Genomic DNA, 14,509 nt, shown 5'->3' on the forward strand with positions numbered 1-14,509 from the left:
GCCTTAACTGAGCATGGGCTAGCGGCACGCATTACTCACGTTTGTCATGCGTAATTCCCTAATTATCGGAGTACCTACCCTAGCTCGCAAAAGGATCCGCACAGAGCCGCAGACCTCATCCCAGTGAGGGTTCACGGCGATGCCCTGCTTCCGCTGCGCCACATGCTCGAGTCCCTGCCACTCTCATCATCCGAAATGGAGAGTCAATAATACGTGGAGTCCATATGCGGAATCAACCAGGCCCCCCGTCCAGCCCCCAGTCCTCGGCGTGAGATGAGACACGAGACAGCCGCCAGGAACCAACCGACTCTGACATTCTGATCCGGACCGCTGGGACCTTCCAGGTGGCAAGATTGGCCCACGGGACAGACAGATATGAGACTGAGTAGTGGATGACCGCACCCACCTTGCGAGGCGGCTTATTACGTGCGGTTTTGAACGAGTCCCGATTGGCCCACCAAGTACGGAGTAAAATAATTAAGCCTAGAGAAACCTAGAGTAAGAAGCAATGATTGCTTGGGTCGAACCACGTGGTAGGAAGCGTTCTTGGCTGCCGGCGTTCACGTTTTGTGCCGGAGCGGAGGCGAGGAAGACTGCATCTCTGTTGCACGCGATCGAAGTTGACAGCGCATTGAATTGCCTGCTTAAATCCAATCTAGTAATACAGGAAAGAAGGCCTGTTATGCTTCGACCAAAAGACCGGGATTAGTCAACAGTATAGGCATCAAGGCCTATATAAGGGCCGATCAGCGTTGGTGGCCCAGTTGGTGGCAAAGTTCGGTCAGGGGGGCATGATTACGTGACAATATGCAGTGTTTGGAGGGATATGCAGGCAGTGGCTCAAAAGTGGCTGACAATCTCTCATCCCCACGACTCTTTGATAGCTCTCCTCTCAGCACCTTAAATCATTGACAGTTTGACTAGGCCTGCAATGGAGGGAGAGCTTGGCTGACTGGCTAGCCAAACGGACTAGCTTGCAACCGGCCTGCTTAACTACAGGTCAACCGCAAAACAACTGGCAGGTACCTTGCGACCGGCAAGTGCCGCCTTTTCTCGGTATTAATTACATAGTACGTAGTAGTTAATAGATTCGAAACTGGAGCTGATGAACTGGGGCCCCCGGCCACTTGCACACGCCAGCCATGCTCTTCATCCGGATCCTAATTGGCTTGACTGACCCAACGGGTGAGATTGGATTGCTCCTGCAGAATCATGCCAAAGCTGTGGCCAAGATGGTGCGCCAACAATGACAGAAAGCGGTAGTAACCAAGGTATCCGACTGCAAAACTGTACTAGGCACAGGCCAAGCCCGGCCTAGCCTGGATCACTTAATGGTCCATGCACCACCAGCCTATCCCCCTTGCCCCCTACCAAAAATTTTTCGCCTGCGGGCAGATAGCTTAGATTCCTCAAGCGATCCACTACGTTTTCTAGTAAACTGTGCACCTCGCATAAAAACTTGGTTAGACAAAGATTATTGAAGCAAAGAAAAGAGATGCAGGTCGACGCGCGCGGCCGATGAGGGGACCTGTACGAGGCCCGCGGACGCCGACCGACTTACCGGTGGTAGGGGCATGGAGGATGGTGGGAGGACGGAGGAGGGGTGCCCTGTCGACACCCGCACTAACTGCCGCACTGATATCAAGGCGGCCGACCAGAAACCTTGCCCTTGCTGCGCCCATATCTTGGCGTGTGCACCCTCAGCCAAAGGTGGTCGTCTCGCTTCTTCGTACAAGTTATTGGCCCAGAAGCGTCATGATAGTTTCACCGTCAACTCGTTTCGTCAACTCGTTTCGTCAACAGGCAGCGCTGGCACCAATCTAAATAAATGCTAAATCAATTTGACCTCCAAAAAACCGTATTTGTAGGCAAATAAGCCATTTTGGAGGTCAAATTGAGGCCAAATTGGGGTCAGGTTAATTGGCATATTTGTAAATATTTCCCATTGGTTGAGCCATTTTTGGGCCCAATTTTCCGGGTTTTCCTGGCACAATCCCTGAAAAGGCCAACCCTGCATTTTCTGGTCCCGGGAAAATCCTCGAATGCCTGAATTCGGGTGCCACCGTGCCGCTGCAATGCAACTATCGCCAACCGCTGTAAACAAACTGCCGAATCCTACCTTCTTGCAGCGATTTCCCTGCTTCCTTGGCTCCCGAGTCCTCGACAACATGCCTGCCTCCACCGTTGATGTCACGACCCTCTCGACAAGCCTCTCTACCGCTGAAAATCGCCCTTGGGCGAGTTAATGAGGACCCTGAAGGTCAAGGGCTTTTTTCCGTGCGATTCGGGGCTCGATTTCCTTGTTTTTTTGGTAGAGCGGCAAATTCCGTCAAATAAGTCGAATAAAACCCACCCAATCAGAGAGAGCCTCTTACACAGATAAATACACAATTTTGGGCCTCAAATACAGTCAGGCTGGCGGTCCATTCCATTTCCATCCACGCAGCCTCTAGTAGAATGTATGGACGTCCATTTGGGTCCACCTCAAATGGAATGGATGGAAATGGACGCTAAGAGTAGGCCCGTGGAATGGATGGACATGGAATGGAAATACGTGGACGCTAGCTATAAAGGGACGATACACGTGATCCTCCCCCCTGTTGCCTCCCGGGCTTCCGCAAAGCTCAACTCAGCCAACAGATCAGTCCCTGGCGCCTTGGCTTCTTCAAGAAGCTTCTCTGTACTCTCGATATATCCCCCACGAAGCCATGATCTCACTGTCTGTGTCATCCCGATCGTACTAGCGTCCAGCCTAGCTCGTTCGTCTCGAACCATTCGCCCGCATGTTGAGAACAGTCTCTCGACATCAGCAGACATAGGAAGGACAGAAAGCACATCGAGAGCCATTTGCGACAGACGTGGATACTCTTCCCGCCTCTCATACCAATAGCTAATAGGATCTAGGACATTCTGGTCAGACTTATGGACGTCGCGGAACCAATCGCTGTATTCGTCGCCAACAGAATGAGCTGAACCGCCGCCCACGTCCTCAGCTTGCAACAGGGGAGTCGTCGATGAAGGTAGCTGTAATAGAGTCGGGGCAAGACGGGATTCTTCACGATACTCATCAAAAGGATTCCGATATATGCGCCGCTTCTTCATGACTGGCTCGCCGCGGTCTCGATCCCGCGAGATAGTTCGCCACTCGTAGTGAGACCGGTATAGCCCCTCTACAACGGATTTTGCAGTCTGGATCCAGTCCGGGCGATCCGCCCAGACGTCCTCGAAATATCCCCAACGGTACGCCGGGTGAAGTGTAATGGCGGCGTAATAGACCGGCGTCTCGTCAAGCCGCGAGTAGTACCTGTCAAGCTTCTTCCAACAGAGGTTAATATTAACCTTGAAGTGTTCAGGATCGGGATATCGATGAGCGGTAGCCTTGTATATCTCCATTTTACCAAGGAGGTATTCGTAGCCAAGCAGGATATCCCATGGACACCCATACGCTTCGATGTATCCTTCTTTCCGCTTGCGCTGCTGACCATCGCCTTCAAGAGTAATCAGGACGTGCTCGAAGTGTTGCAGGACCTCGTTAAATAAGGAGATAATAGCCCAGTCTTTCTCTCCGAGTTTGTTCTCGTCCCTGAGGCAAAGTGGCACGTCGCTGTTTGACTTCTTTCCCCTCAATACCAGCCCCTCCCACTCGCTTTTCTGTTCGTACCAAAGATCCTGGAGGAAGTCCTTTAGGAGAAGGGCACGCCGAATCATATAAAGAGTGGATAGCCAACGGGTGACCACATCGGTGATAACATCTAGAGGTTTCTTCGCTCGAGTCGCCGGATCATCAGACTTGCTATACGCGGTAAGCTGAAGAAATCGAAGGTGACTGGTCAGAGTGTCTGAACGGTGGATCCAGAAGACGAGGTTATGGAGTTTCCCAACCGGTCCTTTTCGTCTCCATAGCTCGTGGAGTTTCGCGTCAGGTGCCTCGTTCCCTTGAATATCGTCCTCGAAAGCCTCGGAATCATGGCCAAAGAGAAGTGCTTTGACGGCAAGACTGAGGATGTGGCCAAAGCAGCGTAATCGCCGAGTTTTACCCTCAAAACCAAGCGCCTTCCCAATTTCTTCCATCGCCGTATCGTTATTCTTAGCGTTGTCGAGTGTGAAATATCCCACCTTATGAGCTATGTCGTAGCTTCGAAGGACCTCGACAACATGGGCGGCGATATTGTCGCCAGAATGGCGGTCGACCAGCTCAGGAAGGCCGAGCACGAGTTTTCCCGGCTGGCCAAGGGTGTTGAGAAAATAGCAACAGATTCCATACAAAGCGTGGCGATTATTGGACCTCCAGCCATCGAATGCAATATGAATTGACCCCGGGGCTGCCGCTAATACTCGCTTGATCTCCGCCTTGTTTTCCCCGTACACCTGAAGAATCCGCCTGCGGACTGTATCGTGCGTAATATGCGCTTCGGTTGTCTTTACGAGTGGATTGAGATACTCGAAAGCGGCACGGAGGTATGGATCTTCAGTTTGTCGGAAAGAAGAGTTGCTGTTGATGATCCATGAGACAACCAAACGCTGGAACACTAGCCGATCAAAGCGGCCAATGATCTGGTTTGCGATCTGCTGCTCTCGCACGTCATGAGTATCCAGCTTCATCATCTCGGCTATATTCCTCGATGGTGTCTTCTCCTTTGCTTTGCTGGGCGGTCTCCGCTTTCCGGAAGGGTCATAGACCTTGTGGTCATTCTAGAGATGGATCTCCGCGTTCTGCGTACCGCTTGAGGCTGTCGAATGAGGGTTGGGCTTGCGACTGTCAACACAGACCTTGCAAACCCATCGCCGTTTTGTATCATCGTCGCTCTTCTCAATATCGTAGCCGAATTGCCATATCCATGATGATGTGGACGCGCAGCGTTGAGATTGCGTGTATCCGGGAAAATCTTTCCAAGGGAAGAGGCCCCACGAGTCCTTCCGACTCTCCTGATCTGGCGACTTGAGAGCCATAGAGCTGATAACCGGCGTCTTAGCCATTCTACGCGGTACTCATCGAGAATGGACTCGTCTAGACGCGTTCGACGCGACACCTTTGACGCGAAATGTCCAAGACCCATGGCTGTTCTATTCTGTTTAAAGATCCTTTATTTGTATATGGAAATGACCGTATTATAGGTACCTGAGATCTCGGCCAACCATGACCAAGCTTGTTTCCACCTGAATTGCAGGGGTATTGAGGGGCCAGACCAGGACCACCCCTACCCTTTCACACCCCTGCTTCCATTTCCACGCATCCACTCCACGGAGCCCTCGCGTGGATGGATGGATTATGTAACGGGCAGGTCCGTGGAATGGATGGAAATGGATGCACGGACCATCCATTTCCACGGCGTGGACGCGTGGACCGTGGACGTGGAATGGATCGCCAGCCTGTATAATAATACAGTCAAATAAGGCTTCATATTTGGCCTGATTGAATTGATGCCAGCGCTGTCAACAGGCCGCGTGACTCGGGTCTGGTTGAGAAGAGGCCGGTCTCATGCTTCATCATTGTCGTGGACGTGGGACATGGCAACCGGCGCAACCGTGTCCCATTATTCAGCTAAAAGGAGCCACCGTAGGCGAGCTTGCGAGCCCGAGGTGGCGTAGAGGGCTGTCTCTTCTACTATGGTCGCGAGCCAAAATAAAATACCCCCTGTCATGTACCTGTGGGGCGCCCCACTTCCACCCATCAGGTTCTTTCTACGGCCTTCTATTTACCAGAATGCTAAAATCCGACGTTTAACCATAAATTCCACCATTCTGCATTCCAAATCGTCATCTTCGCAATGGCTCGCCCAAAAGGAACCTCTAGAATTAAGCAACTAACCCTCACCGGCCATACTCGCATCCGTACGCTATACTTCGATGGAGGCCTCTCTCTCTAAGGCCGAAATCCAAAGCCGGCTCCCCTCTTTTATAGAAGCGCAAATCCGGCAAGCGATTCAAGAAAAAGAGCCGAAAAAGAGACCTGGCCGCCCCAGAGTTCTTTCGCCAGAGTAAGAGGAAGAATTAGTCGAATTTGTTTGCTTGAGCAAGCAAAATCAAAGGATGACCTTTCTCGAGCTCTCAACTGTTCTTTTTCGGCAATCTTCGGAGTCTGGGTAATTAAAAAGCCCTCTACCGCCTCGGTTTTCGTCGTCGTATCGCTCGTCAGAAGCCTCCACTGTCTGAAAAGAATCGTCAAGCGCGCCTAGAGTGGGCCAGAGATCATGTCTCCTGGACTCTAGAGCAATGGAAGAAGATTCTTTGGACGGATGAAACGTGGGTGAAAGGAGGCAATCACCGAAGGTAATACGTCATACGCCGGCCAGGAGAGGAATAGGATCCGACCTGTGTAGTAGAAAGGCACCAGCGGAAGCGAGGCTAGATGTTTTGGGGGGTTTTCCACGGCTCAGTTAAAGGCCCTCGTTTATTCTGGGAGAAAGAAAGAAAGAGGCAAAATCAATAAGGAGAGCTATTGCGAGCGACTCGTACCTATTATTGACGGCTGGATTCGCTTTCGGAGGCAATATCACGGCGAGGAGCTTATTCTAATTTAGGATAGGGCTCCTGGGCATGCTGCTGCGGATATAAAAGCTGAATTAGAGGCCCGGGGAATAAAAATCGTATCGGATAAACCTCGGATCCCTTAAGCCGCATAATACCGAGCGCAGCGAGCAGCCCGCCGCAGGCGCCCCCGGAGGGCCGCCGGAGGCACCGTTCAGCGACCCCTCCTGACTTGCCAGGTAGCTTATTTTAAGTACGCCGGCGGCCACTCACTAATTAGTTAGCACGGCCAACATATCATCAGATCATCCAACCGTCCTGCCCAGCCCATGGAGTAATACGTGTCTCTTTTTATTCGCCATGCCTCCCTCCACTAGCGGGCAAGCCCCCAGCCGTCTAGGGTCTAGGGCATCTTAGACCATATCTTCAAAAATTTCACAACAGCCGTCACCCCGCTCAAGGACACCACGGGTACAGGGCCGGCAGGCAAGAAAGCCGCTGGCACTTCCAATACGTGCCCTGGCATTGGTATGAGTTTGTCGGCGAAACATACTGGCAGTCGGTCACTTGCAAAAGAGGCGTTAGAGAATTAGAAATCATGGCCGACAAAAACGAGTCCAAAGACATAGACGCCCCGAATAACTAGAGCGTATGCCTCATCATGGCACCCAAAGACGGCAATCCCCAGTCGGCGATACTTGTAGGGATTGCGGCGACAGACATTCCGCATAAATAGAAAAAATCCCAGGCGACAGTAACACCTAGGACCGATGAGGAGGGGAAGATGACGGGCGTATGGCCCGGATAACATTCAAGATGGTGACCTCCGACAACCACGAAGCCGCCAAGCTAGCCGCCGTGAAGGTCTACTCGGCCCCAATCAAGGGTACCGTGCCGTTCCGTTTGGCGACATGTTCGTGGCGCTGTGGGTGGGGCCGCGCGGCCGCTGGCTGTACTACGTCCTGAAGGCTGTACTACGTCCTGAACGACAAGTCGCGGGACCACCAGGGATGGATTCAGGACACGTTTGACCTGTTTTGCGGACGCGGCGGCGCGGAGCCCGACGCGCAGCTAGCGCCGCTCGCCACGAGGACCTTCATTGCCGACCCGGGCACGGCGGATGCCGGACGCGAAGCCCTCAAGAAACGATGGCTGACTCCGGCGGCGGCTAGGCCTACCCAAGAAGCCTTCGCCACGGACAGGAAGGCTATCGTGGTAACCACGGATGAGATCGTGCATAGATTTGAGCGATATGGGTCAGCATTATTAGCAACGCGTCATATGTTGCTGAGCAAGACCTGCCGGCATCGACATAAGACCTGCGGCTTCGACGGTTGAATTGGGCCGGGAAATCGAGCAGAGCTGGAGCTGGACTCCAGCCTCTATAGGTTCAGATGGGCTAAGCAGTCCGAGATAGCCGACAGGTTGTGATGGTCGAGTAGCCGAGTTCCATTAGCTATTATCAACCTCTGCTGTGGAGTCTGATACTCTCGGTAGATGGTTTTGCCTTTGCGTCATTCTGATACTGTTACTCTGTTGCTTCAATCTTACAGCTGGGTGAAATGAAAGGGAGATGGTGAGTGGGCACAAAAAGTAATTGGCTGGTAAGTTTAGGATTAGACGACAAAACTCAGACATTACTGGAAGGACGAGAGTGGGGGGGAGAGGGAGTTAAGGTACCAGAGCCAAGCCCAGGGCCACGGCCAAGCTTGCCTTGCTCGGTTTTACCCTAGTTTCATTGTGAGCCTTGCTGCCCCTCGGACCCGAGCTCGGACTTTCAGCCTCGCACTTTGTTGACCCTGAAGATGGGCAAAAACTAGATGTTTCATAGCTGAAGCGGCCGTTAGGATTTGACTGTGCCACTCCAGCGAACCCTAAAACGCCGTCTTTTGGCCATCTTGCAAACCAGAAGCCTGTCTAGAGTTGTCTTGCGAAGGAATGCCGTGAAAGACAGAAAAGGCAGGTCATACTGTGTTTTTTTTCAGCGTCTGATTTTCCCGTTATAAATAACAGAAGTGGGAGCCATATCTCGCCAGGCCAGTTCCAAAATGCCCATGATCTCCTACTTCTCCCAACATATATAGTATCCTTAAATTGGGCACTATCGACGCCATGTCCACCCCCACCGCCACGTTGACCTCGGGTGGCAAGCCAGTCATCAGCAAGACAGCCGCCAGCGAAAAGATTCCCAGTGAGCCCAGTTCGAGCAAAAATGTACCCAGCGAGCAATCCTCGAGCAAACACATGAACCAACCCCCGTCAGAGATTGAGGCTTCTCCACAGTCCAAACCTCTCCCAGTGCTCGATAATCTCCCAGAGGCCCAAAGTCATTCGGGGCCTTTCGCGTCGCCCCAGGAGGCGTTGAAATTCATATTCGAGGCCCCTAAGATTTCCGCGGTCAGCGGTAAAACGAAAAAGGGCTGCTATTGGTTTGAGTTTTCCGACCACCCAGATTGGCAATCAGCTATTTGCGAAAGGCACGTCACGGCTGTAGAAATCATGGCCGATAGACTCGTGCCAGCTGAGGGGTGCATGAACAAGTGGAGCATGTACTTCGTCCTCGCGGAGGAAGCCCGTGACTCTAGAGCGGTGATTCACCTAGATATCTCGCCCACAGACACCAGACACGAGTTCCAAGGAGAAACGCTGCTCAACCGGGGGAAGACAAATGTCGGCTTCATGGCCAGATTTACCTTTAGCACCATGACCACGAGCCAACACAACAAAGCCCGCTCAGACGCCTTGGCCTCGTACACCATTCCCGCCGCAGGCTCGTTCGCAGCGCTGGCATCAATTCAATCAGGCCAAATATGAAGCCTTATTTGACTATATTTGAGGCCCAAAATGGTGTATTTATCGATGTAAGAGGCTCTCTCTGATTGGGTGGGTTTTATTTGACTTAATTGACGGAATTTGCCGCTCCACCAAAAAACAAGAAAATCGAGCCCTGAATGGCACCTTGAGACCGGAAAAAAGCCCTTGACCTTCAGGATCCTCATTTACTCGCCCAATTCTTCGTGCACATGAGGTAATTCAGGGTTTCGTCGACCATACTATTTCTCTGTGTGCCAAGGACCAGTTTTCCCTAGCTGAATGCCCTCTCGCACTCTGTTGACATAGACGGTATTGACAACAAGTTAAAAGCCATCTTTGACAACCGGGGCCAACGCTCTCTTCTTTCCTTCCACCAAGCCAGTATATCATCCACCCGCCTGACGCTTTCGTGAAGGTATTCAGCTAGTTCATCCTTCTGGTTGGGGTCATCAGGGTCATTATGGTAGTCGTGAGTAATAAGATGACTCCCTCGACCTTCGTGAGGCGTACGAACCGGCACCGGGAGAGGGATGACGGCGTACTCGGCCTGGTAGAGACCCCGGAATGCCCTCATCGCTTCTTCGGCCCGCCCACCGCCCAGGAACTGGGTTACCCACTTCTCCTTATGCCCTGGGTGTAGTATCATGGCCGACCAGTGTGCTGGGCTCTCCTCCATCAATCCAACGTATTCTCTGAGCTTCTGAATAGCTAGGCCAATGCTTGTTCGAAGAAAGGATAGATGATCGTCGTCAAGATCAGGTGTTGAGGGCGGCGGGGAGGGTGGAGGGTTGTTTTGTAGGTCGGCAACAAGGTCGAGGGAGGGCGGCCTAATCTAGCCGGTCGGCAGGCGCCGGGGTAGGTCGATGACCAAGTCGTCGAACCGGGCAAGAAGACGACGGTTACGCTGCGACCGTTGTGATGCTTCCCTAGTAAACAACACGCCGTTGTCATCGTCGTTGTCTATGCTGAATGATAGAGGCTGTTGGCTTGCGACCGTGATCTCTGGGTGGGTGTGTACTGGGCCGCCGGTAAAATCGGTAATGGCTTCAAGGTTCGGGTGTAGGGTTCGAAGGCGATCCTCAAGCAGATCGATTAGCCACTCCTGTGTAGCGAGGACTTCAGGAAAGGTAGCCGCGCGCCCTTCAAACCACTTTGTAATCTTCTTAAAAGGTTCAAGAATAGACAAAACAAGGGAAAGTAGGTGCCAGTCACTCGGTTGTAGCAGGTCGGCGGCGGGCATACGCTTCCGAGGGTCCTTCTCGCTCTGATTTTTATGGCACCAGTAATCTACTTGGCTCTGTAATTGCACCGCGCGTTCGATCATGAAGAAAACAGAATTCCAACGCGTGGAATTATCACCACAAAGCTGTAAACCTTCGACTGACCTGTCAAATATAACCGTGCCGAATTCCTGTGCATCTTCATCGCCGAGCTGATTGCGCGCGACCTGTAGGAAGGAATTCCGGCGTTGTGGTGACCTCCGAATAAAGTGGACGACATTATGAAGCTTTCCAACCGGCCCTCTCTTTCGCTACATCTTCAACAACGCTTCTTCCTGCTCGGGCGGTAACTGGCCGATGAAGTCATCGTCAAAGGTTCTTTCGAGGCCAGTCGACTTGCCGAGAATGAAGGCCTGCGCTGCTAGGTTGAGGATGTGGCCGAAGCAACGTACACGACGCTTTGTGGCTAAGGAATCCCGGGAAAACCGGCCAAGGCCAGGAATTAACGACTCCAAGGTAAATTTTACTGCCCAGTCGTTCGAATCCACGTTGTCACACTAAAAATAACCAACGTTATTAGCGAATCCGTAGTCGTTGACTAGCCGAGAGATGTAGAGAGCCTAGTTCTCGCCGCTGTGAGAGCCTCGAAGGTGCGGCATTCCAAGCAGGTCTTGTTGTACGGCGCCGTTAACATCGGTGTAATGCACGAAGACCGCTAGGTAGGAAACTGTCGCGTTAGAAGTCCAAATATCGAACGAGAGATGCTTCTTGTATGGCGATGCGGCTAACCTCTCACGTAGGGCCTGTTGTTCAGCCTCAAATCTCTTTCGAATATGCTCTCGTATGGTGTTGTGCGAGGAAGGAATCAGGGCGGCTGTCTTCTCGGCATTCAGGTTCATGCAAAATCACGAAATCCCTTATGCTCAACGATGCTGAAAGGCAGGTTCGAGCCGACGACTAGATCGACGAGCTTCTCTTCTATAGAGAGCTTGTGAGGTAGTAAAACATGCCTCGCGCGCTTCGTATTGACCACTTCAAGCGTACGTTGCCTTTTTCCTGGCCTCTCAATACCAGACTGGGAATTGGATAGGTATAATTTGTGGTCTTTTTCCAAATGTATAGTCGCCGAGCTTGTTGACTCTGCCTTGAACAGCTTCTCGCAATAGTGGCATGCCTAGTAGTATTCTCCCTCGATGACGGCGTTGTTGATGACCTGGGCGACCCAGTAGCCGTGATCACGAATCCACGATGTCCTTTTTGGTGTTTTTCCTGCCCACTTTTCCGGTATGAAGGACCCTCTTGGTATTTTTATCCTCGGCCAATCCTTGACTTCAATTCCTGCTAGATCTTTGAGATCTACTCCCTCTTCAAGGAGCGCATCGAACTGTCTAGCTACTCGTGATAGCTTCGGACGACCGAATGTCCTTCTGACTCGGGCATTACCCCGCGTTTCTCGTGGCGAACATATGGGTTCTGAACTCCGCTCACCATAGGGCCGACTGGTTCTCGGCCCAATCTCCTTCTCCCCGCTCCGTTCCGCTCTACGGTGGTTGCCTGGTGTCTCCTGGTTGAGCAATCTCGTGCCGGAGCAATATCCACTTTAGTAACCGGCCCAGTGACCATTGTCGTGGCGAACGCACGTATCTTCGCTACAGGGCCCGCTGGTCTCGGCCCAAGTGTTGCCAATGATTCTCTTTCCAATCTGTTTCTGCCGAGCTTGGCCCATTCCAATACTTGAGCGGCAGACCATTCGGGCTCACCCCCCTTCTCGGCACCCGTCTCTCCCCTCCTTCCTCTTATTCCCGTCTATCCCCACACGGAGCCGGACCCAAGGGGCCGGCCGGTGTTAGGACCGGTGCCCCTTCTTTGAGCCGTGAAAATAGGGTTCACTTTTGGCGCTGCATCCACTCGCTACCCACGGCACCCCCACAGTGTTTATAGTCATCCCTTGACAACGTTCACTTTGGGATGCTGGATGGGCCTAGACAGACAGCTGAACGCCGAAAAGCATTGCTTTTTTTATATTGGAGAAATGATTCCGCACTGCTCGCGGCATGTGAGAGATTGCAGTACAACAGGGCTGGTTGGCCGCCGACTCAGATGCTCTAATCTCTCCGACCCGCCCCTATTAAACTCGATCAACACTTGGGTGCTAGGCCTTTCCTAACTGGGAGTGCGCTACTCGGATCTGCTGAATTATCCATCCCTCTTTCCTGCGTTCCGCGTCCCGGCGCTCTGGTGCCGGACCCAAGGAGGCGTTCGAAGGCGTTGGTGTTGGGGCCAATGCCTCGTCTCGGGCAATGAGAGCAGGGATCCCGCTTCGGCATTACGTGTTTCCCATGTTCTCCCCATATACCCCCTGCGGTTCCCACGTCGTTATGTTGGGGTGATCTGGGCATAGACGAACAGGTCCGAAGCCGAACCCGGGGAACATTGCTTTTTTTCGCGTAAACGGAGAGAATCATCCCCCGTTGCTCGTGGCAAAGCTCCCAATCTTTGTAATGCAAAGGCTAGCTGATTTCTTTGTCCTGTGGGTGCATATATGTCTGGCTACCCAGGCTTCCTCAAACTGCACTTTCCTGCAGAAGCCATGACGCCTGTCTTGCCTCACCTTGTCTCCCTTGCACTCGTTTATCCAAGATGTGGGACAACACCACTACCGATCGATCCATCGACGACCAGCTTCCAGAGGCAATTGCCGGCTACACATTGTCCTGCCTCCTTCAAGGGCTATTGATCTTCACCTCCCGGCAAATCATTCAACAGTCGTTTTCCAAAAAGCTGAAGACGCCACTACTGCGAGCTCGAGTTCCACTCATTTGCTCGACTGTTCTCTTGGTCCTTTTAGTTGGTTTTGCTGTTGTTTTTGGCCTCGCCCGGAAGGCGGTTTGCATTCCCCATCATTATGCATACCCGCTCTTTGTCGCTTGGAAAGGCGTTTCACTTTTGTCTGTTCAGGTATCTATGGTATTCTCCACCAAGTCCCCCTCCGTTCTCGAATGTTATTGACACACTACAGGTTATCGGCCGCCTCTATACATTCTACACCAAACATCCGATGGAGGGCCAGAAATTAATACTGGCAGCTTTCGTTGCATTTGCGACCCTGTACACCGCTCACACTGTTATGGGGATCGTGCTACTTGTTCATCCGAAGTTCGCTGATAAGCGGTTTGTTGATAAGCGACTTTCGGAGTTCTTGTGGTATTCACCGGCCTATGTCCAACTTGCCATTGGCATTGCTGGCATTGATACGCTCACCCGATTGCGTCTACAACGAAGTAACGGCGGGATATGGAAGAACCTTCGGTTAGGCTTTGGGAAGGGCATAGCATTCTGGAGGGTACTGTCATGGGCATTTATCGGGCTTGGGCTGTGTTCACTTTCGATAGTAGCTGCGGTATATGGTTTGCCGTATTGGGTTCAGTACTTATCCTGTGTGGTCTCTTGGCTTGAGTTTGAGGTATGGAATCGGTTGACAAAGCTGTGGGGATCGAAGGAAACGCAACCCGGTACTATGAGTCGGCTCAGTACCATGCCGAGTTCCATGGGAAATCTCTGCGCAAAGGATTTGGACAGCGGAGACTCCATCTAAGAATGGTACAATTGCGACTGTAGGAGCCGCCTCGAGTCTGCAGGCAGTGGAGAGTTCGGGGCCAGCCAAGTTTTCCACCTCCCTTTCGAGGCCCAATAGTTGAGGGAGTTGTTTCGAATCATTGACCACGGTAGATCTGGTACTGTTATTGCCTGATGTGTTAATTAGAATTGTTAGCGTGGCGTAATTTCTGTTTGTCGAACTGAGGCGACCGAGGTCAGGACCAGTTACGTCTTCTCTCTACATACTGTCGATGGCCCGGCATGGAGTCGTTGTTTAGATTGGGGTCTACGGAAAATCCTGGGTTAGTCCATTTCCTGGCCGCGACAGACAGATACAGGGATGGGTGTAAGGGGGTCCGAGAGTAGAAGCCGGGTAGGGTGGGACCTCAATCCTACGGGGCGGCCACCGC

At 52.3% G+C, this 14,509-nt stretch overlaps 1 protein-coding gene across 1 annotated transcript; it reads left to right on the top strand.

Annotated features, from left to right (window-relative positions):
- Positions 1–7,284: 7,284 nt before the first annotated feature.
- B0T26DRAFT_670965 (uncharacterized protein) lies at positions 7,285–7,806 on the top strand (the record flags this gene model as incomplete). Its single annotated transcript, XM_060439254.1, has 2 exons — positions 7,285–7,397; positions 7,437–7,806. The coding sequence occupies 2 exons, from the start codon at positions 7,285–7,287 to the stop codon at positions 7,804–7,806; spliced, it is 483 nt and encodes a 160-aa protein (XP_060303586.1).
- Between the last annotated feature and the right edge of the window lie 6,703 nt (positions 7,807–14,509).

This window comes from Lasiosphaeria miniovina (genome assembly GCF_030549165.1).
Source record: "Lasiosphaeria miniovina strain SMH2392-1A chromosome Unknown B0T26scaffold_1, whole genome shotgun sequence".
Classification (NCBI taxonomy): Eukaryota; Fungi; Ascomycota; class Sordariomycetes; order Sordariales; family Lasiosphaeriaceae; genus Lasiosphaeria; species Lasiosphaeria miniovina.